Source organism: Schistocerca nitens, chromosome 5 (assembly GCF_023898315.1).
Source record: "Schistocerca nitens isolate TAMUIC-IGC-003100 chromosome 5, iqSchNite1.1, whole genome shotgun sequence".
Classification (NCBI taxonomy): domain Eukaryota; kingdom Metazoa; phylum Arthropoda; class Insecta; order Orthoptera; family Acrididae; genus Schistocerca; species Schistocerca nitens.
The window spans coordinates 852,406,782-852,433,102 of NC_064618.1; the positions used below are offsets into that span (position 1 = coordinate 852,406,782).

General features: G+C 45.6%; 1 protein-coding gene across 1 annotated transcript in view; it reads left to right on the plus strand.

Moving 5' to 3' along the window:
• Positions 1-26,321, plus strand: part of LOC126260759 (uncharacterized) — a 1,547,391-nt gene that overhangs the window by 1,254,529 nt on the left and 266,541 nt on the right. The window contains exons 44-45 of the mRNA XM_049958097.1: positions 1,718-1,846; positions 6,961-7,311. Of these exons, the coding sequence (XP_049814054.1) occupies positions 1,718-1,846; positions 6,961-7,311 (480 nt within the window). The remainder of the gene's footprint in view (positions 1-1,717; positions 1,847-6,960; positions 7,312-26,321) is intronic.

The window sequence follows — 26,321 nt, forward strand, 5'->3', positions numbered from 1 at the left end:
TGTCATTTATATCCTCTCTGCCTCGGCCTCATAGGTCATTCTGCTGCCGAGACGGCAGAATCCACACAATACTTTTAGTGCCTCTTTTCTAATCTGATTCCCTCGGCATCGCTTGATCTATTTCGACTACATTCCATTACGCTTGTTTTGCTTTTGTTGGTATTCATTTTGTAGCCCCTTTTCAAGACACTGTCCATTCCATTCAACTATTCTTCTAAATCGTTTTCTACCCGTGGCAGAATTACAACGTCATCCGCAAACACAAGACTTTAATTCATTCTCCCTGAACTTCGATTCCCGTACCATATTTCTCCTATGTTTCCTTCACTGCTTACTCAGTGTGCAGACAGAGTAACATGGGGATTTTCCTACAACTGTCTCTCTCCCATCTCATCTTCTATTTCCTTTTCATGCCCTTCGACTCTTATTACTGCAGACAGGCGTACGTACAAGTCGTACATCTACTCTACATCATTCTGCTCAAGCCACCTAATGGTGTGGGGTGGAGGGTACTTTTTGTACCACTAACTGAGCCCTCCAACCCTGTTCCACTCGTGAATTGCGGTTGGAAAGAATGACTGTCGGTAAGCCTCTGTATTGGCTCTAATTTCTCGATTTTTCTCCTAATGGTCATTAAGCGAGACATATTTAGGAGGAATAATATGTTGTCCGACTCTTCCCGAAAAGTGCTCACTCGAAATTTCAATACTAAATCTCTCTCTCTCTCTCTCTCTCTCTCTCTCTCCTATCAATCCTATCTGGTAGGTATCCCACATAGATGAACAGTACTCAATAATGGGCCGAACAAGTGCCTTATAAGCCATTTCAAAAAAATGGTTCAAATGGCTCTGAGCACTATGGGACTCAACTGCTGTGGTCATTAGTCCCCTAGAACTTAGAACTACTTAAACCTAACTAACCTAAGGACATCACACACATCCATGCCCGAGGCAGGATTCGAACCTGCGACCGTAGCAGTCGCACGGTTCCGGACTGCGCGCCTAGAACCGCGAGACCACCGCGGCCGGCTAAGCCATTTCCTTCGTGGATGAGTTACATTTCCTTAATATTCTTCCTGTGAATCTGAGTCTGGCATTTGCTTTTCCCACTGTTTGTTTTGTATGGTCATTCTACTGAAGGTTGCTTCAGATAGTTTCTCCTAGATTTTTCACGGCAGATAATGTTCCCAGCCGTTTGTCATCAATAGTGTAGCTATACAGTAGTGGATTTCTTTTCCTATGTAAGTGCAATATGTTACATTTTTTTACGTTCAGGGTCAACTGCCAGACCCTGCACCATTAATCAATTCTCTGGGGGTCATTCTACAAATCATTACTACCTTCTGGTTGTAGACAACCGCATCATTTGCAAACAGCCTAAGACAACATCCGACCCTCTCTGCTAGATGATTTATACTGTATATATTGTAAACAATAACAGTCCTATCAAACTTGCATGGGGTACACCGGAAATTACCTTTACATCTGTCGATTTTGTTCCGTTAGATACTCTTTCGCTCCCTATATTTTACCCCTCCTACTTTCAGAAGTTCAAACACCTTTTAGACGTAGTAGAAATTAAATTTAAGTTCACGGAGTGAAAGTCGGTAGCGCTTTGGTGCAGTGTGCGTGTTATCTCGTGGAGTGCAAACACCGGCTGTTGCTGAGCCTAATCGGCGGTTTGTACAGCGCCGCCTCACCCCGCCTTGTGCTTCCAGTGCCGGAGGAGAAGGAGACGCTGCTGTCGAGGCAGCTGTCGCGGCCGCCGGCGCTGCTGTCCGCGGGTTCGACTCCCCGCTCCACGCCCAGGACCACGCCCACCAGGAGCCAGTCGCCGACCGTCTCACGTGAGTACCGCCGCGTGCCGCCGGTAGGGGGCGCGAGTAAGCAAAGGTCTGGCAGACGGCGCCGATTTAGCAGTTTAACATGCTGAGGCCCTGCTCAAGCCAGACCGATGTTGTTGCTATACTGATGTAATTCATGTAGACGTATCTTTATTTTGGGGTTTCATCACAGGAAATGTAAACGACAGAATAGAGAAAATCAAAATTTCCGAAATTATTGGCAGTAGCACAATAGAGTGTTCACGGCAGTGCTTACTGAAGTGTGAGATACAGTTTAATGACGAAAGAAATATCTTACAGAAGACGTCAAATCAGCAGGAGAACATACATGATTCAGAGAGGAGCGAGACGAAGATACTGCAGAAGATACGATAAAGAAGACTGGAATTCTATGGGCACATAATAAGAATAAGTGAGAGTAGGTTAACACTAGACTGAAAGCTACCACAAAACGTTTCAAAGAAATAAAGAAGAATATGGACCAAATTTCTTTCGCTCGAAAGGGAATTTGGAGTATATAGGTGTTGCGACCTAAGATCGACATCTTCAAAGGGTTGCAGGAAAAATGAATTCCAGATGCCATGAGCACATGGTCGAAAGGAAAGAGAAAAACATCAGTGGAAGAATGAAGTAATTCTGGAAGTGTGATAAGACACAAGTCGCGCTACAACCTGGATTTTGAGCAGGCGGGAAAAAATCCAGGAAAAGTCCATTGCTCGCGCTCCAAAATAACTTGAACCTCTGAGGAAGAAGAAAAAATGTATCTCTAGCACAGTTACCTTTTCATCGCCATGTGGCGCTACAGTTAGTACCGTTATTTTATGCAGCTAAACTTACACTAATAATAAATGAAAAAAGGCGATTTGTCTGTCCCTAGGACATGCATTATTCAGCCCGTACTTTTTCCCAGTTGCAGTCCACCAACCAGAATTTTTTTCTCTAAATAACGGCAAGCCTAGTCTACCCTGTGTACGTAAGAGCCATACACAGTTCAGTACAAAGTACCATTAAAAAATTCCAACTCTGTTCATTTTTATGGAAACATCATCGTGATTTCCCAGTCAAAGAATTTGCAGTTTTTGCTATATTCGATAAACCGGGTATTAGACTGAGTCATCGCTGAATTATGATGGTATCGAAATTGTGACCATGTGACGAGGTGATTTTCGTGACGGTACATCAGACGTGTTAAAGAACCAGTCCGTGTGCTGATGGTGACTAATCGGCTGAAATGGAGAATAGCAAGTGCTTAATAAGTAAATGGTAAAAACGTGATCGTTTGACAGTTGAAATACATCTGTCGAAGATTCCTTGTAGATAGGGTCTACTGTACATCTTAAGTAGTTGTACTTTTTTTTCCAAATGGAGATAACAACTTGGAAGATGACACAGTCCGTACGCGTCACGTACGTCTTTTGGAGGAACGATTTGATGAAGACCACTACATTGTTCGACCTCGCCTTCCTAGACGCCCAGCGCTACCAGATTTCGACGGCACCGAACACCGGTTGAACTTGACGATATGAGGCATGCACTCATGAAAACCTCCGCCAGCTCCACAGTTGATACTGGAAGGCGGCCTGCAGCTGCCGCCGCGAGTTACAAAGTAACTTGTGAGGGTGGACAATGCAGTGCGCGCGACAACACAATTCCAGTCGAGAGGTGTCTATGACTACACTATCCAGAGGAACCGCTGGCAATTAATCATGCATTGAAAAAGGACATAAAATAGTAGTCCACGACTTCTCTATGATTATCAAGGCTAACGATTTCTGGGATAGCGAAGTAAAGCTGGCGGTAAGGAGCTGACAAGGCGACCGCGCCTATTCCTCGTCATCGATTGCTTCTAAATTTATGGCATATCCAGAGCCTGCACGACTGTAAAATGTAAAATGATGCTAGATGTTCGAAATTCTCAGAAAAATAGGAATAAGCTATAAGGAGAGACGGGTAATTTACAATACGTACAAGAGCCAAGCGGGAGCAATAAGAATGTGTTCGGATTAAAAAAGTGTAAGGCGGGGAATCTGGCCCCTACTGTTCAATCTCTGCACCGAAGAAGCAATGATGGAAATAAAAGACCGGTTGAAGGATTAAAATCCAAGGTGAAAGGTAGCACTGATACGATTCGCTGATGACACTGCTATCCTGAGTGAAAGTGAAGAAGAATGACATGTTCTGCTGAATGGAATGAGCAGTCTAATGAGTACAGAATATCGACTGAGAGTATATCGAAGGAAGACGAAAGTAATGAGGAGTAGCAGGAATGAGAACACCGAGAAACTTAAGATCGGGATTGATGGCCAGTAGAAAGAATTCTACTATCTAGGCAGCAAGGTAACCACTGACGGATGGAGGAAGGAGGACATCTGAAGCAGAGTAGCACTGGCGAGAAGAGCATTCCTGGTCAAGAGAAGTCTACTGCTATCAAACACAGGCCTTAATTTGAGGAAGAAATTTCTGTGTATGAACGTTTGGAGCACAGCATTATATGGTAGAGAAACATTGACTGTAAACGCTGTATGGCGATTAAGACGTCAGATACCATACCTTGCAGACTACTTTTAGCAAATAAAAGCAAATAGGCCTTGACCCACAATCGAACCTTCGACCTCCTGTATGCTAATCCAAAACGGCATCCACTGCACCAAATGGGCAGTACTGCTCTCTCTATCTCTCTCTCTCTCTCTCTCTCTCTCTCTCTCTCTCTCTCTCTCTTCCCCCCCCCCCTCCCTCCCTCCCTCCTGACAGGTATAGTTACCGTTCATGTTGGGAGATTGCCAATATTTAACGTGCATTTACTGCCCGAAATATGCGCAGGAGGAAATTTTGTAACAGACACTTTTGTATTGCCAGTATGTGAGGAATCGCACTGCGAAGTCCGAGTTTGCAAATTTTTCTTCAGCTTGTGTATCTTTATGGGCCGTTGCGTTCAATAGGCATTCATTCTTTGAAATTACCAAAAAAATGTAATTTACTGACCTTCAAAATAAATTGTTATAAACTCATTATGAGAAAACTGTGGTTAATTGTACACAACTGGCCATTAAAATTGCTACACCACGAAGATGAATTGCTACAGAGGCGAAATTTGACCGATAGGAAGAAGATGCTGTGATATGCAAATGATTAGCTTTTCAGAGCATTCACACAAGGGTGGTCCCGGAGGCGACACATACAACGTGCTGACATGAGGAAAGTTTCCAACCGACTTCTCATACACAAACAGCAGTTGACCGGCGTTGCCTGATGAGACGTTGTTGTGATGCCTCGTGTAAGGAGGAGAACTGCGTACCATTACGTTTGCGACTTTGATAAAGGTCGGATTGCAGCCTATCGCGATTGCGGTTTATCGTATCGCGACACTGCTGCTCGCGTTGGTCGAGATCCAATGACTGTTAGCAGAATATGGAATCTGTGGGTTCAGGAGGGTAATACGGAACGCCGTGCAGGATCCCAACGGCCTCGTATCACTAGCAGTCGAGATGACAGGCATCTTATCCGCATGGCTGTAACGCATCGTGCAGCCACGTCTCGATCCCTGAGTCAACAGATGGGGACGTTTGCAAGACAACAACCATCTGCACGAACAGTTCGACGACGTTTGCAGCAGCATGGACTATCAGCTCGGAGACCACGGCTACGGTTACCCTTGACGCTGCATCACAGACAGGAGCGCCTGCAGTGGTGTACTCAACGACGAACCTGGGTGCACGAATGGCAGAACGTCATTTTTTCGGATGAATCCAGGTTCTGTTTAGAGCATCACGATGGTCGCATCCGTGTATGCCGACATCGCGGTGAACGCACATCGGAAGCGTGTATTCGTCATCGTCATCACCCGGCGTGGTGGTATGGGGTGTCATTGGTTATACGTCTCGGTCACCTCTTGTTCGCATTGATGGCACTTTGAACAGTGGACGTTACATTTCAGATGTGTTGCTACCCGTGGCTCTACCCTTCATTCGATCACTGGGAAATCCTACATTTCAGCAGGATAATGCACGACCGCATGTTTCAGGTCCTGTACAGGCCTTTCTGGATACAGAAAATGTTCGACTGCTGCCCTGGTCAGCACATTCTCCAGATCTCTCACCAAGTGAAATGGTCAATGGTGGCCGAGCAACTGGCTCGTCACAATACGCCAGTTACTACTCCTGATGAACTGTGGTATCGTGCTGAAGCTGCATGGGGAGCTGTACCTGTACGCGCCGTTACTCTGTTTGAGTCAATGCCCAGGCGTATGAAGGCCGTTATTACGGCCAGACGGGGTTGTTCTGGGTACTGATTTCTCAGGATCTATGCACCCAAACTGAGTGAAAATGTAATGGCATGTCAGTTCTAGTATAATATATTTGTGTAATGAAGACCCGTTTATCATCTGCATTTCTTCTTGGTGTAGCAATTTTAATGGCCAGTAGTGTACTGTCTAGGCAGCAAGATAACCACTGACGGCGAAGGAAGGAGAACATCAGAGGCAAACTATCACTGGCGAGTAGAGCATTCCTGGCCTATAGAAGTCTACTGGTATCAAACATAGGCCTTAATTTGAGGAAGAAATTTCTGAGAATGTGCGTTTGGAGCACAGCATTGTATGGTAGAGAAACATGGACTGTAATCGCCGTATGGCGATTAAGACGCCAGATACCGTACCTTGTAAATAAAAAAAAATAGGCTTGGACCCACAATCGAACCTTCGGCCTCCTGCATGCTAATCCAAATCGCCATACACTGCACCAACTGGACAGTACTGCTGTCGCTCTCTCTTTCTCTCTCTCTCCTGACAGGTATAGTGACCGTTCATGTTGCCAGATTACCACTATGTAACGTGCATTTACTGCCCGAAATATGGGCAGGAAGAAATTTTGTAAGAGACATTTTTGTATTGCCAGTATGTGAGGAATCGCGTTGCGAATTCCGAGTCTGCGAATTTTTCTTCATCCTGTGTATCTTTATGAGCCCGTGCGTTCAATAGGCACTCATTCTTGGAAATTTCCAAAAAAAATTAATTTACTGCCCTTCAAAAGACAATTGTAATAAATTCAGTATGGGAACTAGTGTGGTTAATTGTCGCGGCGCACTGTTGCTGACGCCGCTGCGGCCCGTTGCCCCCGCAGGCAGCGCGCGCGACGCCACGACGCCGGAGCGGCGGCCGACGACGCCGTCGGGACGGCGGGCGCGCGCCGCGGCGCCGCCGCGCTTCTACGCGGTGCCGCACAACCGCGTGGCCGAGGAGGGCGAGACGGTGCGGCTGCAGTGCGCGTGCGCCGGCCACCCGCAGCCCTGGACCACGTGGCACAAGGACGGCCGCGAGCTGGCCCACACGGCGCGCGTGCGCGTCTCCGAGCGCGACGACCTGCGCCTGCTCGAGATCCGCGAGGTGACGCGCGAGGACGCCGGCCTCTACCGCGTCACGCTGGAGAACGCGCTCGGCCGCGTCCAGGCCTCCGCCCGCATCGACGTCATCGGTGAGTACCTGCCGCTCTCTCCACCGCTGTTTCTCTCCCCACTGTATCGCGGCGCTGCCCACTCGGAGATCCCGAAGAGCTGTGCAACTCACTACTAGTCGCCCCCTCAAAAGATCACACTGATTCCTTTGGAGCGCTGCACAGGCGTAGAACTGTTATCAGCCGGTCACGCGGTTCCCCACCGGTGAGATTAATCACGGCAGTGAAGTGCGGGACGCCTTACTGCAGATGCGTTTTTCCGGAAGGCGTTCTCGCACAGACACATACGAGGCGACGTGCGTCTGTATCTTGCGCCAGTTGGCGAGTATGGTGTCGGTCGGCTCCTACAGTGAAGGCGAAGACTACTCATTGAACATATTATTTTGGTAAGCACACTAATTTGCTCAATACTTTCGATTATTACCAAAGGTACTGAAATTCACCTGTGCAACTTCTAGAAAATACGTCTTTGTATCCCTATATGCTTTTCGCTTTACAGATACAAACTTATTTTGCTAAGCACACTAATTTGCTCAATACTTCCGATTATTACCAAAGGTACTGAAATTCACCTGTGCAACTACTAGAAAATGCGTCTTTATATCCCTATATGCTTTTCGCTTTATAGATACAAAGTTATTTTGGTAAGCACTCTAATTTGCTCAATACTTTCGATTATTACCAAACGTACTGAAATCCACCTGTGCAACTACTAGAAAATGCGTGTTTATATCCCTGCATGCTTTTCGTTTTATTGATACAAAGTATCGTCAGCCGTCTGCAATGTTACGTATTTACTATGTTATTTTGCTATCAAATCTAAAAACAGTTCTTTACACAAGATATTGAAGTGTGACTCTTACTTGCAGTATTTCATGTCCGATATTCGTTCGCATCAGGAAGTGTCGTCTGCTTCCACTTTTTTGAGATTTCCCTTCGTTTGACACTAATGGTTTTTGTCTAATCTCGTTTTCGTTCGCAGCACTTTTGATTTTCTGATGTGAAATACGACACAATATAGCATTAGAGATAAAACACCGTAAGTGAAAATCCCTCGTCAGTATCTTTTTTAACGAAGTGTATTGCGATCTAGAGAAAAAACAACATTGTAAATATCTACGACCGAGTATCACTGAAGATGTTCCATCTCAACAAAACGAACTCTTTATATGTAAAAGGTGATGTCCCGAATGACTGACTCGTTCACTGACTTATCATTGCCCAGCCCAAACCACTAACGACAGAAATTTGAATAGGATGTTGTACTTATGCTGTAGGAGTCGTTTAACATGGTTTTTTTCGAAATTCGACCACTAAGGGGATGAAAGGCTTTTTGAAACTCCGTCGCTATAAAACCAATTTTCAAACTACACCTACGACCATTGGTGTTTGGTTTCTCGGTGAGAAATAGGGAAATACGGGTTTTTACAAAATTTAACCCCTATCGGGGTGAAATACTGGGTGAATTTTTTTCTAAAAAGAACTACAAAGTGTTTCTAAAGCTACGTCAATGAAAATTGGTATTTGACTTTCTAGTGACAAATAAAGAAGAAATAAATGTTTCAGTGTTTTTGTAAATTCAGCCCCTAAGGGGGTGAATAGGGGACGAAAAATTTTTATGAAATATTTCCTTATAAAAGCAATTTTGAAGCTAAATCTACGAAAATTTGTATTCAGTTTCTTTGTTGGAAATAAAAAATACGTGTTTCACTTTTTTTGGGAATTCAGCCAAAGAGGGGGTCAAACAGGAAGTGAAAATTGTAAAGAAAGTAGTCCGTTATATTAAGAACAATTTTAAAGCTACCTCTATAAAAACTGGTGTTTCGATTATCGGTTACATATAAAGAAATGTGTGTTTGGGAATGAAAGTTTCTATCAAACTATCACCACAAGAACGCAAAAAGCACGATTAACAAAAACCTTAGACTCCAGCTTCCAGAATCGCTTTTTGGTCATATGTACGTTAGGAAAAGACATTGCTTCTACGGCTTTAATTAGCGCGAAACGTTTAGAAGGTGTTGCATTTTGTGAACACCAGAGAAATTCGAGTAAAGAAAAAAAAATCTTTACAGACCATACACTCTACGCGAGTGAAGCAGCGAGCGCTAAGCTAGTGATGATACGCGTATAAATACGCGTTTCCTGGTAGTTGGGCAGGCGGATTTTAAATGCCTTTTATTATAAGTGGCAGTCAAATGAAAACGAAATAGATGGAAAAAGTGAGTAAACGTTTATTATTGCAAATGTAATAGTCATAATTGTTAATATATTTATCACACTGTGAGACAAGGGGGTACATGCCAAGGGGGTACATACCACGAAGATAACATTAGACACATTAGGGCTCGTACAGAGGCATACAGGCAGTCGTTTTTCCCTTGTTGTATTTGCAAGAGGAACAGAAAAGGAAATGAGTAGTAGTGGTTCAGGTTACCATCCACCACGCATCATTCGGTGGCTTGCCGATTATACGAGTACATGTATGTAGATACAAAAGCATTGTACCATTTCGTGAGGTTCAAATGGCTCTTAGCACTATGGGACTTAACTTCTGAGGTCATCAGTCCCCTAGAACTTAGAACTACTTAAACCTAACTAACCTAAGGACAACACAGACATCCATGCCCGAGGCAGGATTCGAACCTGTGGCCGTAGCGGTCGCTCGGTTCCAGACTGTAGCGCTTAGAACCGCACGGCCACTCCGGCCGGCACATGCGTATCCTTTGCGGCTTGAACACCCACCGGAATGTAGGCTTTGCGGCGTCACACTCATGGTGCACTATGTTTTAACGTCACGCTGATATGAGGGAAACCATTACTCCGTCAACATCCTCAGGTGATGATGAAACAATGACAAGAAAATTGTTGACAGTTTGCTTGGCGTCAACACGTCTGCCCAGTTTAAATGGACCGAGGTCTTAATGTGTCTTTGCGTAGCTGGCTCGTCCTATTAGTTCCACGATGAAGCAGCCATCTGTGTGCCATGCACTATTTTATTAGTACTAACAAAGTACCATGAATAGATATACCGGAGACGATACAGGGTGTCAATTATTGAACTATATGAAATAAAATCGTGATAACTTCTGAACGGTTTGCGTTAGGACGTTCAGACTGCACAGTTGACCGCGGGGCATGATGCGCATTAATATGCGCGTCGTTGTTTGGTTTAGCGACGAAGCCCACTTTCATTCGGATGGGTTCGTCAATGAGCGATAATGGGGCATTTGGGGGACCGAGAACCCGCGTTTCACGATAGAGAAGTCTCTTCACTCTCAACGGGTGACTGTGTGGTGTGCAGTGTCCAGCCACGGAGTAATCGGTGCGATATTCTTTCACGCCACGGTGACTACCGAACTGTATGTGAAGATTTTGGAAGATGATTTCATCCCCATTACATAAAGTCACCCTGATTTCGTCAAGATGTGTTTCATGCAAGACGGAGCTCGACCCCATCGAAGCAGGAAAGTGTCTGATGACCTGCAGGAGCACTCCGGAGTCTGCATTGTGGCTCTGGTTTACCCAGATGCCACTAGCATGGGCCTCGATTGGACGCCATATTCTCCGGATCTGAACACATAAGACTCCTTTCTGTGGGGCTGTATTAAAGACACGGTGTACAGCAATTGCCCCAAAACCACTGCTGAGCTGAAAACGGCCATTCAGGAGTTCATCTACAGCATCGATGTTCCGACACTGCAGCGGCTCATGCAGAATTTCGCTATTCGTCAGCGTCACATCATCGGCAATTGTGAAAGACATATCGAACATGTCATAACCTAAATCCGAACATCTGTATTGACGTTAAATGTGTTTCTTTCAGTGGTTCACTCTTCCGCACGTCCTTACACATGTGTCTACAAAATTTCATTGACCTACGATCATTCGTTTTTCGTGGGGGGCCCTCTGAAGTACCGAAAACTTTATTTTAACCACCCTGTATAGGGGAAATGGTAATCTTTTCGTACTCTGTCATATGCAGATTAAGGTCTGGACGCATCAGTAATCTTTGGAGGTTTTTTGGACCATCTCTTTTTAAGGATTGAGGAGTCTGCTACACAAATTTGCTCGAGATAGTCCTTCACACGGACAGAAAAAGGCTTATTTGGCTGGCGACCGGTAAACCTTCATTGTGCATGCGGGCGAGCAGATCTAAATATCCGGCAGAATGAATTTTGCCGTCTAAACTCTGTTCTCCTGTCAGTGAAATAACTTTTCCTTATAGGTCACGAGCTTCATTACATCACGTGAATAAAAGTTTCGTGGAAGAGAATGAGCCACGGGATGATCAGTCACAGCTGTCAAGTTTTTATCGGCTCCTGACATTAGTAATCATCGTGCGAACCAAAAGCTAAGTTACTTTAATCTTAAGGTGTGTTTGTTGTCACTGTCAATTCAGGCTAATGCTACAGCTCTACTGATGCCTTTACTGATTTGAGACACGCACCGCACGTCAAGAACCTTAAGGAAGGAAATTAAGGACATATTTTAACCATCATCACAAAATACTAGCCTAATCATTTTTGCCATGAGACGATTAATTATAGAAAAACTGGCCTGGGTAAATCTTGGTATTTAATGCAGAACGAGCAACAAGGAGCCGTCCACTCATTTACGATATAGCGGTACATGTAGACAATGTGTTAAACCGCGCAAGTAACATTTGGCACAGAACGATCAACTCGTGCTCGGTTGAGATATCTATCTCTCCCTGCCTGTTTCACATAAGTTAATCAGTCAGGTGCAACATGCAGCACCTTTTTTAAATTAATGCAAATAAACGCCGCCACATATTGCTGCGCACGTTCTCAGTATCGAAGCTCCCAGTGAAGGTAGGTTCCCTTGTATCAGGGAGGATATTTATCTCCTGATATCGGCTGTCCAAACATACGAGCAGTGGGCGTTTGCCGACAACGAGTACCGGCAATCGGACTGCACAGTGGTGTTGTTTAAGGTGCCACATAGCTCACCATAAACCTTTTACTATGGCTGGCCTTCGTTCAGGAGATATACCCTGAGATGATGAAGGTCAGCCGGCCGTGGTGGCGGAGCGGTTCTAGGCGCTTCAGTCCGGAACCGCGCGACTGCTACGGTCGCAGGTTTGAATCCTGCCTCGGGCATGGATGTGTGTGATGTCCTTAGGTTAGTTAGGTTTAAGTAGTTCTAAGTTCTAGGGGACTGATGACCTCAGATGTTAAGTCCCATAGTGCTCAGAGCCATTTTGATAAAGGTCATGGGATAACGATATGCGTGTATGCGGACGGCATAGAGGTATAAAAGGGTGGTGCATTGTCGTAGCCGTCATTTCTAATGAGGTGATTCATCTGAAAAGGTTTCCGAAGTTATTACAGGCGCAGGCCGAAAATTAACAGACTTTGAACGCAGAATGGTAGTTGTAGCTAGATGCATGGGACATTCCATTTCCGAAATCGACAGTGTCAAGAGAGTGGCGATAACGCCAAATTTCAGGCATTACCTCCCAACACGCAGTGGCCGACGGCCATCATTTAACGACCGAGAACAGCGAGCTTTCTCCGGAGTTTACAGTGCTAACAGACAAGCAACACTGACAAGGGGAGGCCGCCAATTGTGAAATTCAGATTCGATTCATACTGCGCATAATAAAAGCTCATGGCCTGAGGCGTGATGTGGCAAAGCACCAAGATGCACTTCTCAGCCGTTGTAGAGAAAATCGACAGTTAAAAGAAACCGTTGCGGTGAAATACTCTCTACGATTAATGATTTTCTCCAGCGTCGTGGCGCAGCGGTAAGCGCTCGGGTTCGTAATCCAAAGGTCGCCGGATCGAATCTCGCGCCATGCAATTTTTTTTATAATTAGTTTTTTGTAATTCAAATATATATATATATATATATATATATATATATATATATATATATATATATATATATATATATACTATTAATGAATTGCTTATGCATGTTGGTGAAGGCGGATTGCTCTCCAATTGTACCGCCTCCATTTTTCCGTTTGTTTAACAGGGTGTACCAAAGCTCTCCCGTCCGCACTGATTTTCGACGAAGTTATAAGTTGCGCTAGGGACCGTATCTACCTTCTTTCGAAGTTAGCAGGCAACTACGCTAGTTACGCGGCGGCTCGTTTCGGCCCATTCAACATCTGTTCTTCAAGTGTAACGAGCGAGTAACGGAGTTTATATTTCATACCTGCCGCAGGAAATTTATGTTCGTGGGGCCTCTATTGTAATTCGAACGTTTGACTTGCGCTATACGTATTCGTTTCGGAATATCGTTTGTACGTCTTCCGTTAGCTATACGTGGTTAACATTATGAAGACAATTAATAACATTTGTGAAATACAACATTGTTTACGGAAAACATAATGATGTTCGAAGTCGCCAGTTTTTCCACGACAAACGACTTTAAACAACATATTATATTATACATAATTGTTGCAACTGATTGCCGGGAATTGTATATACTTGAATTACAAAAAACAAATACTAAAAAAAAAAATGTTGCATGGCGCGGGATTCAATCCGGCGACCTTTGGATTACGAACCCGAGCGCTTACCGCTGCACCACGACGCTGTAGAAAGTTATTCATCGTAGAGAGTATTTCACTGCAACGGTTTCTTTTAACTGTCGATTTTCTCGACAACGGCTGAGAAGTGCATCTTGGTGCTTTGCCACATTACACCTCTGGCCATGAGCTTTTAGTATGCGCAGTATGAATCGAATCTGAATTTCACAATTGGCGGCCTCCCCTTGTGAGTGAAATACACGCAGAAATCAATGCTGAACGTACTACGAACGTATCCGTTAGGACAGTGCGGCGAAATGTGGCATTAATGGGCTGTGGCAGCAGACGACCGACTCGAGTGAATTTGCTAACAGCATCACATCCCCTGCAGCACCTCTCCTGGCCTCGTGATCGTGTCCGGTGGATCCTAGACATGGGGGGGGGGGGGGGGGGGAGACTGTGCCCCGGGCAGATGAGTCCCTATTTCAGTTCGTAGGAGCTAATGGCGACGCAGACCTCACAAAGTCATGGACCGAAGCTGTGGACAACGCTCTGTGACAGCTGGTGCTGGCTCCATACCGGTGTGGGCTGTGTTTATATAGAATGGACGGGGTTTTGGACCGATCTGTAAATGGTTATGTTCGGCTACATGGAGCCCATTTGCAGTCCTTCATGGAGTGCATGTTCCCTAACAGCGATTGAATTTTTGTGGGTGTCAATGATTCATGTCTCCAGACGACAATTGTTCCGGATTGGCGTGAAGAACATTTTGAACAACTAGAGCGACTGACTTGGCCACCCATCGGACAGTTGTGCGACATAATGGGGAGGTCAGTTCGTGCACGAAATCCTGCACAGGCAGCACTTTCGCAGCTGTGGACGGCTACAGAGGCGACATGGCCTAGTTTCTTTCGCACGCGACTTCCAGCTACTTGTTGCCTCGGGCATGGATGTGTGTGATGTCCTTAGGTTAGTTAGGTTTGAGTAGTTCTAACTTCTAGGGGACTGATGATCTCAGAAGTTAAGTCCCACAGTGCTCAGAGCCATTTTTTTTTTTTTTTTTTTTTTTTTTGAGAAACGACTTTCCTTTGTTATCTGTCGAGCAGAATTTCGGAAGTGGTGTTTCGATTTGCTTGCAGTTCACGCGGACCCAGGTTTCCCACTTTCTGCACCTTTCCCACAGCTTTCACATTTACTTGTTCCGCGAGTTCCTGTTCAGTTTGAGTATCATCTTCATCCAATAAGGCCTGCAATTCGTTGCCTTCGAACTTTTTCAGTGGTTTCCCGCGCTCGTCATTTCTCACTTCAAAATCGATACTTTTGAAATTTTGAAGCACTCGAAACACTGTGTTTCCCCAAGAGCACGTTCTCCGAAAGCTTCGGCACGCATTCGATGCGATTCTGCAGCAGTTTTCTTCAAATGATAACAGAAAACCAATAATGTCAACAAATCGTAGTTCTTTGGCACAAAACTCGACATTCTTGCGGGATTGAAAGAGATAGCGACGTACGGAACTTGGGTTACAGCGTGTTGGCATCGTCGTCAGCAGGTGGGGCTGCAGACTCGGTCTCACTGGCCCTGCGCTGACGGCTAGCACCATCTACAGGGAGATCCTGGTTTGATGCTCCTTCAACTGGTAATCTAGTGCAGCTGCGGAGCAATCTCCTTTTCTTTTTTTATCTTTTATAGTAACTTTGGTTCACATTTCCTATTGCCGTTTCGTATTATCAGTATCTAGTGAAGCATTTACTTTCGGTTTATTTTGTTTTTTGTCAGCTGTGTGTTCCTGCAGCCACATGATAACATTGTCCCTACAGCCGGCAGCGTGACAATGCCCAGCACGTTCTGTTATCTTGGCCGGTTTTTGAGGCTACTCGTAGGACGTGTCTTACCTGAAGTGTACATGAAACTGAAGAACTCTTCACTTTAGTTACTCCTGATTTTTCCATCATTAACATTGTGAGAAAGTGCGTCTTGTTAATTAGACAAAAACGTAACCTTTTTTTTTCAAGTTTTAGACGCTTTCGTATAGTTTAAGGATTTAACACTTCCATACAAATTCAGTAACACACAAGAATAAACAGACTGATGACGTAAAGAAGTCATACAACCTGTGAGAAAGCGGCCCATAAAGCGCGCTCTCTTTCGTAACAGTAGATAACGAGCGATTAATTTCCCTTTGAAGAGGCAGCCTTTCGTGATAATTGCCAATTAATATCTTACTCCGTAAACACTCGACGCAAATTCAAGCACCTTATTCTCACGCTATTCGGCTTAAGCTTTGTTGTTGCTTCTGAATTGTATAGTCTGCGAACCACTGTGAAATACATGGCAGAGCGTATATCCCACTGTAGCGTATATCGCACTGTAGCGATTATTAGCGCTCTTACGCTTCCATTCACGTACTCATCATGTGAAGAATGATTGTTTAAATGCCTCCATACGTGCTGTAATTAATCTAATCTTTTCCTCACGGTCCCTATGCGAGCGACATGCGTGGGGTTGCAGTATATTCCTAATTATTTAAAACCCGTTCTTGAAACTTTGATAGTAGACTTAATCGGGACAGTCTCCGCCTGTCTTCAAGACAGTTCAGATCTTTCGACGCTTTTTGTCAGACTCCTCCGCGGGTCAGAAAAACCTCTGACTATTCGTGCTGCCCTTCTCTGTATACTTCCAACATTCCCTGGTAGTGCGGCTTGCCCTACGACTTTCTTTGGTGAGTGCGCGTTCACTCAATGGGTTAACGTGCGATGGCGCAGGCGGGAGGAATGAATTGCGGCGGATGACAGACACACGCCTGGTTAACCGCAAAGTTCACACGAAAGTCGTAAGAAATCCGAATCCGCGGCGGCGGAGTGGAGCGGAGGGACAAGTGTTGCCAGCGCACGGTCCCACATTCGGCTGTCCGACTCGCAAACCAGTTCTTACTGGGTCGATGTTTATCGTGTCTCTGTAGTTTCTCTTTTTGTAGTCAGTTTTGTGACGGCGTATCATTTGCATCCCCCCACCCCATCCCCGAGCGACACGACAACCCGTCGGTTTGGCGCAGACTGCGCTACAGAGAAGAATCGCTCTTAAGACCAGTGCATAGCTCTCGCAAGGCGCACACACTGAAACCAAAAGTCGTTCCTAGGACGTACGCATAACCCTGTGTTTCACACTGTTCCGCTCGTTTCACGGTACTATGTGTGCCTTTATGATTTCATTTTTTGTTATCAAAAGAAAAGCTAGAATTGCTCTTGGCGATGAAACTTGTGTTAGATGCAAATTAAAAACATCATTGCTCTCGATACTGCTTGTCAGTACGTTAATAATTATCCAATTCATAAGAGTTTGTGCGTGCTCATGGTGTTCCCGTATCCCCATTACAAACATTGAAAACTTGTATAGTGTCTCTGAAGAATCACGCATGTCCACTAAAGGAACAAACGTACAAAATAATCTATTCAACTTTCCCCTGTATTCTGGCTCAAAAATATATAGTAATTGACTGTGATTATGGCAATTATTACACTTGTAACCAACTAAGTGGCCGGCCGCTGTGGCCGAGCGGTTCTAGGCGCTTCAGTCCGGGACCGCGCTGCTGCTACGGTCGCAGGTTCGAATCCTGCCTCGGGCATGGATGTGTGTGGTGTCCTTAGGTTAGTTAGGTTTAAGTAGTTCTAAGTTCTAGGGGACTGATGACCTCAGAAGTTAAGTCCCATAGTGCTCAGAGCCATTTGAACCAACTAAGTAATGAGATAACAATGCCTTATGCTGCGCTGTCGCTGTTTTCAGTCCGAAGGGTGGTTAGATCCAGATCTGCACACTAGCGTATCATCGGCAGTCCTCTTTATCTGAACGCAACTATTGCAACCAACATACATTTGAACCTGCTTGCTGTAGTTAGTCCTGGCACGTCTGTACAATTTTTTCCCTCCGCATTTCCGTCCATACCACACTGATGGCTACGGTTAACGAACCCCTTCTATAACATAAGTGATGTCATAAATTTTGTTCCTCCCGACTCCATTTGAAGTACTTGCCCTAAACAACCTGCAGCATTCTCCTGCAACACCATATTTCAGAAGTCTGTATTATCTTCAATATTTTCCGGTGAAAACATCCTCCTAAGTAGTATCTGCCGGGAAATCCGAATGGGGGACTATCATATCCTACGCAGGAGTCCACCGTCATTGTAATGTATAGTAGAGCGAACTGTCTTCGGGAAATATAACACTTCAGTTTACCGCTTCCTCTCAGTCGATCGTATCACCAACATAGCAAAGCCCTGTTGGCTAAAGTTGGTAGGACAGATTGCTCAGTCATCCAGACTGTTGCACCTGCAATTACTGAAAAAGGCGGCGAGAACCATATTCTAGTCTGGGCTCTCCACTGGTACACCTGCGTGTGGTTTCACCTACGCGACGGCTACCTGTACCGTTAAGACACAAAAGCCACTTCCCCACTAGTCGTCGTTATCATAAGGGGAACTGGATACGGAAAACCATTGAGAGAAGAGACGTGAAGGGCGCAGTCCGATAAGTGAGCGCTGTAAGCCTAGCATACCTACCAGCGGTGGCAACACATCAGTCAGTCATTAAGATATAATAATTACTGAAGTCATACACTCTAAGACAAAAGAAAGAGACGCTCCACAAAGGAATTATCCGAATGGGACGGAAAACGGTAGATGTGATATTCATTTACAGACAAACAAATGATTACATTTTAAGTAAAGTTGGATTATTAATTCAAGAGAAAGAGCTTCGCAAATTGAGCTTCGTTGTGCCGTTCGTTCCCCGCGTTCAGTGGACCTACACACGAGATGCGTATCTTCCGAAGCAAATTTATCCATACAGCTGAGTGTTTGTGCTGACGTACAACTAACACTGTCGGAACCGAACAGCGCTGAATCAAAGCTTGAAGAGGAAGAGAAAGTGGAAGTTGCTGTCGTCAACAGTAGGTACCGTGAGTGAATGGAAACAAGACGAACTTTGCAGTACTGCAAAGATACAAAGTACTGCACAGATACAAAGGTAATTGGGCTCTCAAATGGCTTTCAGCACTATGGGACTTAACATCTATGATCATCAGTCCCCTAGAACTACTTAAACCTAACTAACCTAAGGACATCACACAGCACCCAGTCATCACGAGGCTGAGAAAATCCCTGACCCCGCCGGGAATCGAATCCGGGAACCGGGCGCGGGAAGCGAGGACGCTACCGCACGACCACGAGCTGCGGACAAAGGTAATTGGGGCAAGAAACCAAACGAGGTACAGTAACTCTGTAACAAATCACCGGTGACTCGGGTCCCTCGCACCAAAACATTCAGAAGCTATCCCTAAACAACCTGTGAAAATTTGTCTATGGAGTACTGGTTCACTCTGTAGATGATGTAAAAATTTCTGGAAACGATTTCAGAATTCTTCTACGCTTGTACAGGTGGAGAGAGAACTATCGCATCGTGAAGATTGCACTGCTGTTCACTCCTTGCTACTGGACCAATTCCGACCAGTTCCAACATTTCTATTTATTTTGAAATACTAATGTTATATCTGAACGGTTATTATTTTTAAATATTGCTAAAGCGCGTTTCCCGCTGTCGTCATTAAAAATGAAACGTGCGTTTCCAAAGAGGCATTCATAAAATGCACTTGGTAAGAGTCTGTGCTATATATCTCACGCCTTTATTATAGGCTCCACACCAGATGATGTCGGCGTATCAACGACGACGAAGAATTATGAGTCCAACGACTTCTCTGCGGTAATTTTTTAATATTTGGACAAATATATCGATGAATTAATGTTCATTTCATGACGATTCCTTAGTATACGTCGATTATACTTTGCCACGGATGTATCATTATGGCTTTGTCGTAACCACTGTTGTTCCTTTTTGAAGAAATGTGATTCGCTGTAGCGATGCATGTGTAATGGTGGAAGATCAGGAAAGAAATGACGCGAGTCCATCGGAATGCGGGCAGATTAGCAGTCTGTCGCGTTAGGCCGCTGCGCTAACACGCTGGCCGTCTCGTACAGCATTCGGCAGGCTCGTAAAGCCTGCAAGCTCTGTCCTTCCAAATTACTTGAGTGGCGCATCGTACTAGGGCAGCGTTTCTAAAACCTAAGTGCGTACTTAAGTCATGCGGAATGTAAGCAAAATCAGTGACGTATTGCACGTACGCCGCTCTTGAAGGTAAAGTCTCAGATCCGCCGTTTGGACTAGCATCACCAGCGCTAACAGCCTCTGCAGGAAGGTGTACTGGCTCTTTACAACGTTTTAGCTAACGCCAGCACGTAAAAGGTATTGTAATGAGATTTAAAATATGTGAGAGGTCAGAAAGTCGCACCACAATCAAAAGTTACAGTTTCCGCAGAAACAACTGAATTATGTTTACCGTGCAGTTACCAGTAAACACCATCTGTCTTTTGCAACTGTATTTTGATTGTTGTCTTTACCAGATGTGTTTCACCTAATCATATTAGAGATGTCCAGAGGATTTATGTGTCTTACTTTTTTTGTGTCTATTGGCACCTGTGCAAGCACGATATGAACACGATGTAGGTTTTCTCTAAACTGCATATCACATCATTGAAGATTGTAATATAATTAGATAAAAGATATCTGGTAAAAACAAGAAGAGTAATACAGTTGCAATATTTATTCCCATCTACATCGATCCGTGCATACGATTTTTCAAAGGGACACAGAGATAAGCAGTCAAGGGTTCTAGGTAGGCTTCGACCTAACGACCATTTGTAGAAAGGGCGTGCTATAGCTATCCTACCGTACAGGGTCAAAATTTAAACACTACACACTTCCTCCAGCCCAGGAAAATTGGGCAAACTGGCTGGTGTCGTCTAGGGTCAGCATTAGACGGCTTATAGAATCATCATTTGTTCATGTGCGGAGAAAATCCCGAAATTCCACTATTTTTGGGTACCAAAAGTGTCAGTTGTGGGGATGGCCACTTGTGTAATACCCATTCATTGCATATCGTCAAAATTTTTGCCACGTGTTCTCCTTTTTTAATGTCATTATCCATCACCAAGATCCAGAGCTTCAATATTGATGTACTTATCTACCTAAAGTATGCTCGTAATATCCGGTCTGAGGCGTAAATGTAGTTTTAAGTGACGTAGTGAACAGATGGCAAGCATTCAGGGGGCATCGCAAGGGTTACGAAGTCAGCAAACTATGATTTTTGTGAGCATGTTTTCACCAATTAAACTTTATGAAACGCTGCCTCTGTGTAATGGGTAATTCACTCCTATACAGGCTGTTTTCAACTGGAAATTTTCGTTGGTGCCACCTAGAAGCGTAAGCGCCTAGTTGAAAACAATTCTGTCATACGAAATTCTTCGTACCTGCAAATAAAACACAGCGTTTTTAGGGATACTGTAAGTAGAGCACAAAAACGTTATGCGTTTTTATATAATGTAGTGTTAAGTGAACTTGTGTTTGATGGGAGACGGTTTTGTTTTAACCTTATATTTCTGTACTTATTTGTCGTTTATATGTGTCAAATTATGTAAAGGCGTCAGAATATGTAAATAAACTGTCAAACCTACACTGACCTACAGAATTCCTTTTATATAAGCAGCACAACTTGCTGTAACAGGGAAAAGAAGGGAACTATCAGACAACAAGATTCTGACAAAAAAGTGGGAAACCAGCTGCGTAAATCTTCATTCCGCCTTCCTCACCAAAAATTTTGTCATGCGAACATATTTGTGCTTTTTTCTTCTGAAATAGGAGAGAGACAGTGACGGTGGAACAGAGAGGATACAGTACCAGTGTAGAGAAAAGAGAGGAGACAGGGATGGTGGGAGACAGAAAATGGCAGTGAAAGGGGAAGAGAGATGGATGATGGCAATAGCAGTGGGAGCCAAAGACAGAGGAGACACTGACTGATGGTCCGTGAGAGACAATGGCAGAGAAAGAGAGATGGATGGAGGTAACAGCAGTAATAGCAAAAGAGAGAGAAGGCAGTGGAAATGAAAAGGAGAGATGAGTGGAGACCATACATAGGCTTGGGTGGGGGGGGGGGGGAGGTTGGAACGCCACCCTCCCTCCCCTTGCCCACTTTTCCCCATTCTCTATACCCATTGTGGGGCAGATAGCAAACGTTTCTTAGTTAATTTTATAGACTGAAATCTTTAGTATTTTTATGCGATTTTTGGATACCCGAGCCTTTTCCAAGGATTTGAAAAATATTTGAGTGAACAGCCAGAAAGCGATGGAGAACGTACGGATCATGAACTTCAGTCCACAGGTCCACATTTGAGCTCACCAAAACTGAAATAAAATGTTATGACTCTCTAAGAATGATGCAAAGAATAATGCAGAGGACTCAGGAACCACGAAGATAAATAAAACGAAATTAGAATTGTATTAACACCTTCAGCTGGTAACGGACGTTGATATACATCAACGGAGGCAGGTGAAAATGTGTGCCCCTACCGGGACTCGAACCCGAGAACTCCCGCTTACGTGGCAGACGCTCTATCCATCTGAGCCACAGAGGGCACAGGGGACAGGGCGACTGCAGGGACTATCTCGTGCACGCCTTTCGCGAGACCCACATTCTCACTTTGTATGTCCACACACTACATTCCTAGTGTCCCACCCAAACACACTCATTACTCGTGGAAGACATTCTTACCAAGCCCCGTAAGAGTTCGGGGAATATGTGTGCATCCGCGCAGAAGTAGAAGGTCATGGCTGGTGTTGCCAGAACTAATGTGGATATGGTGTCTGTTCTTTCGGACACGCCGGCCTCGTGTGTTCCAGTGGGTTTCAAAGGCGATAGCCATTGGTGGTGTCAGTTAATGCGGGTTCATATCAGCCACTTTCCGAGCGAACGTTGCGAGGTCCTCTGCATCTAATGCAGCGTCGCGGAAAGATGCGCATCTTCAATGGACTTACAACACAGAAACTCGATTGCAACTTATTCCATGAAGTTTCTGACTTTCAGCCAGATGACGTCGACATATTGCCGCAATGTTTTGACTAACAACTATTCGGCCATCTTCGGGAGACTTTTACACTAAGCTAACTGGAAGCGAGTAGTGTAGTCCAACCAGTTACGGTTTTGCGCGTTTTCAAATGACGCATTGCGTTGACTGTACTGACTGTCCAAATGACGCATTTAACAAGCAGTGCGAGGAGAGCTTGTGAAATGAAGCACTCACCATCCCCGCAATTTGGTACCTCTGCAGGATCTAATCATCCATGACTGGCTTCATTTGGATATGGAGTACCTCAAGCAACTCGTTGACTTATAACTTCCCATTGTTGTTGAAAATATTCCTCGACATATTGAGGCCAGTCTCGAGAACAGAGGCGGTGCTACGTGGTGGTGACTAATGTTTTACTCTGGTGTTTCTAACGCTAACTGTGTCCGCCCCGATAGCCGAATGGTCAGCGTGACGGAGTGCCGTCCTAAGGGGCTGGGGTTCGATTCCCGGCTGGGTCGGGGATTTTTCTCCGCTCAGGGACTCAGTGTTGTGTTGTCTTCCTCATCATTTCATCCGGTTCGCAGGTCGCCCAGTGTGGCGTCGACTGTAATAAGACCACCAAGGCGGACGGACCTGCCCCGAAGGGGCCTCCCGGCCAATGACGCCAAACGCTCATTTTCAACACTAACTCTGCTTCTTTTGGGTACTGGATACTAACTGGCAGATTACGAATCTAAATGCAAATCTAAATCCAAACAGTCTTTAAGCTTAGCTTTGGGAATTAATATTTCGGTTTATAGTTAATTTATTTCTTAAGTACAGACCTGCTGCCTGTTATTATATAGCAGGTCGTACACTGTGTGATTATACATGTTCTGCCGTACAAATTCAGTTTTATTACCAATAAATTTATTTTTTTGTTGAAAATTTTACAGGAAATTTATATATACACCCCTGGAAATGGAAAAAAGAACACATTGACACCGGTGTGTCAGACCCACCATACTTGCTCCGGACACTGCGAGAGGGCTGTACAAGCAATGATCACACGCACGGCACAGCAGACACACCAGGAACCGCGGTGTTGGCCGTCGAATGGCGCTAGCTGCGCAGCATTTGTGCACCGCCGCCGTCAGTGTCAGCCAGTTTGCCGTGACATACGGAGCTCCATCGCAGTCTTTAACACTGGTAGCATGCCGCGACAGCGTGGACGTGAACCGTATGTGCAGTTGACGGACTTTGAGCGAGGGCGTATAGTGGGCATGCGGGAGGCCGGGTGGACGTACCGCCGAATTGCTCAACACGTGGGGCGTGAGGTCTCCACAGTACATCGATGTTGTCGCCAGTGGTCGGCGGAAGGTGCACGTGCCCGTCGACCTGGGACCGGACCGCAGCGACGCACGGATGCACGCCAAGACCGTAGGATCCTACGCAGTGCCGTAGGGGACCGCACCGCCACTTCCCAGCAAATTAGGGACACTGTTGCTCCTGGGGTATCGGCGAGGACCATTCGCAACCGTCTCCATGAAGCTGGGCTACGGTCCCGCACACCGTTAGGCCGTCTTCCGCTCACGCCCCAACATCGTGCAGCCCGCCTCCAGTGGTGTCGCGACAGGCGTGAATGGAGGGACGAATGGAGACGTGTCGTCTTCAGCGATGAGAGTCGCTTCTGCCTTGGTGCCAATGATGGTCGTATGCGTGTTTGGCGCCGTGCAGGTGAGCGCCACAATCAGGACTGCACACAACCGAGGCACACAGGGCCAACACCCGGCATCATGGTGTGGGGAGCGATCTCCTACACTGGCCGTACACCACTGGTGATCGTCGAGGGGACACTGAATAGTGCACGGTACATCCAAACCGTCATCGAACCCATCGTTCTACCATTCCTAGACCGGCAAGGGAACTTGCTGTTCCAACAGGACAATGCACGTCCGCATGTATCCCGTGCCACCCAACGTGCTCTAGAAGGTGTAAGTCAACTACCCTGGCCAGCAAGATCTCCGGATCTGTCCCCCATTGAGCATGTTTGGGACTGGATGAAGCGTCGTCTCACGCGGTCTGCACGTCCAGCACGAACGCTGGTCCAACTGAGGCGCCAGGTGGAAATGGCATGGCAAGCCGTTCCACAGGACTACATCCAGCATCTCTACGATCGTCTCCATGGGAGAATAGCAGCCTGTATTGCTGCGAAAGGTGGATATACACTGTACTAGTGCCGACATTGTGCATGCTCTGTTGCCTGTGTCTATGTGCCTGTGGTTCTGTCAGTGTGATCATGTGATGTATCTGACCCCAGGAATGTGTCAATAAAGTTTTCCCTTCCTGGGACAATGAATTCACGGTGTTCTTATTTCAATTTCCAGGAGTGTATATACACACTTTAAGAAACTAAAAGTATTACTTATGTGTTTATTTTACATTTAATAATTGATCACACATGTTGTACAACCTTCAGTGTAGCACATGGTTGCTTTAAATGTTCCAAATGTGTACCGTTGGCGGCTATACACATAACAGAACGACAAGCGGTAGCCGCAACTGCGTCAGTCAATGTTACAGTGGAGATCGCTCCACATGTCGCCGCAATCTCCCAGCGAAGTTCCTCCACAGTGCGTGGCTGACGTCGATAGAGGTTATCTTTCACAGTTCCTCACAAGTGAAAGTCCATACACAGGTGTTAGATCTGGCGACCGTGGAGGGAACTCAATGGGCCCTCTTCGTCAAATCCAATGCCCCGGAAGCTCGTACAGCTGGGTGGTAGTGTGGTGGCGCCCCGTCCTGTTGGTAGAAGACCTCTTCATCAGCTCCATAAAGCGTACGGGTACCTGACGAAACTGATGTAACATTTCCACGTACACTTCTCCAGTGACAGTAGCATCAAAAAAGGGCCCTACTAAGCCCCATAGATGATAGTCCACACCACACACGAACCCTTGGTAGATTGACCGCTTTATCCGCATAAACAGGCGAATTTTCCGGTGCCCAGTACCACTGTTATGCTGATTCTTTTGTATCCCGCCTGGATAGGCGGCGCGTGGGTCTGCTCCTGTAAATTGAAGGGTAGGCCGAATGTAGGAAGTGAGCAGGAGCAGCGAAAGGTGAAATGCTTCGGTACTGCGTTTAACTTAACAGAACATTCAATAGTGAATATAGTCAATGGCATACGTAACTTTGCACTGAAGATGGGCACGTAGGTGCGAAGCCGTACAGGTATCAACGCTAACAAAAGTTCCACAGGCAAAATCTGTAGTGGTTCGCCCATTATGATATAGAAACAATGTTGTTTGGTCGTCTACTCGGAATCAAGATGGGCCGAATCCGGAGCGGCGCTCGTAGAGCTGCACAGTGGCGGCTGGAGGGCGCTGCCGTCGGTGTCGGTGTCGTAGTGCCGACCTAGCAGAGCGCACCTACGTCGTGGCATCGTAGATATCGATACCACAGATTCACGGTTGCATTAAATTTAAATTGTGCCTCGTCACTCCACCTACCTTCGTCACAAATTGTTCGTCATCAGTTACCATCTGCTGGTACCATTCGCAGAATTGCATTCAGCGATCAGGGTCGACGTCATTAATCGC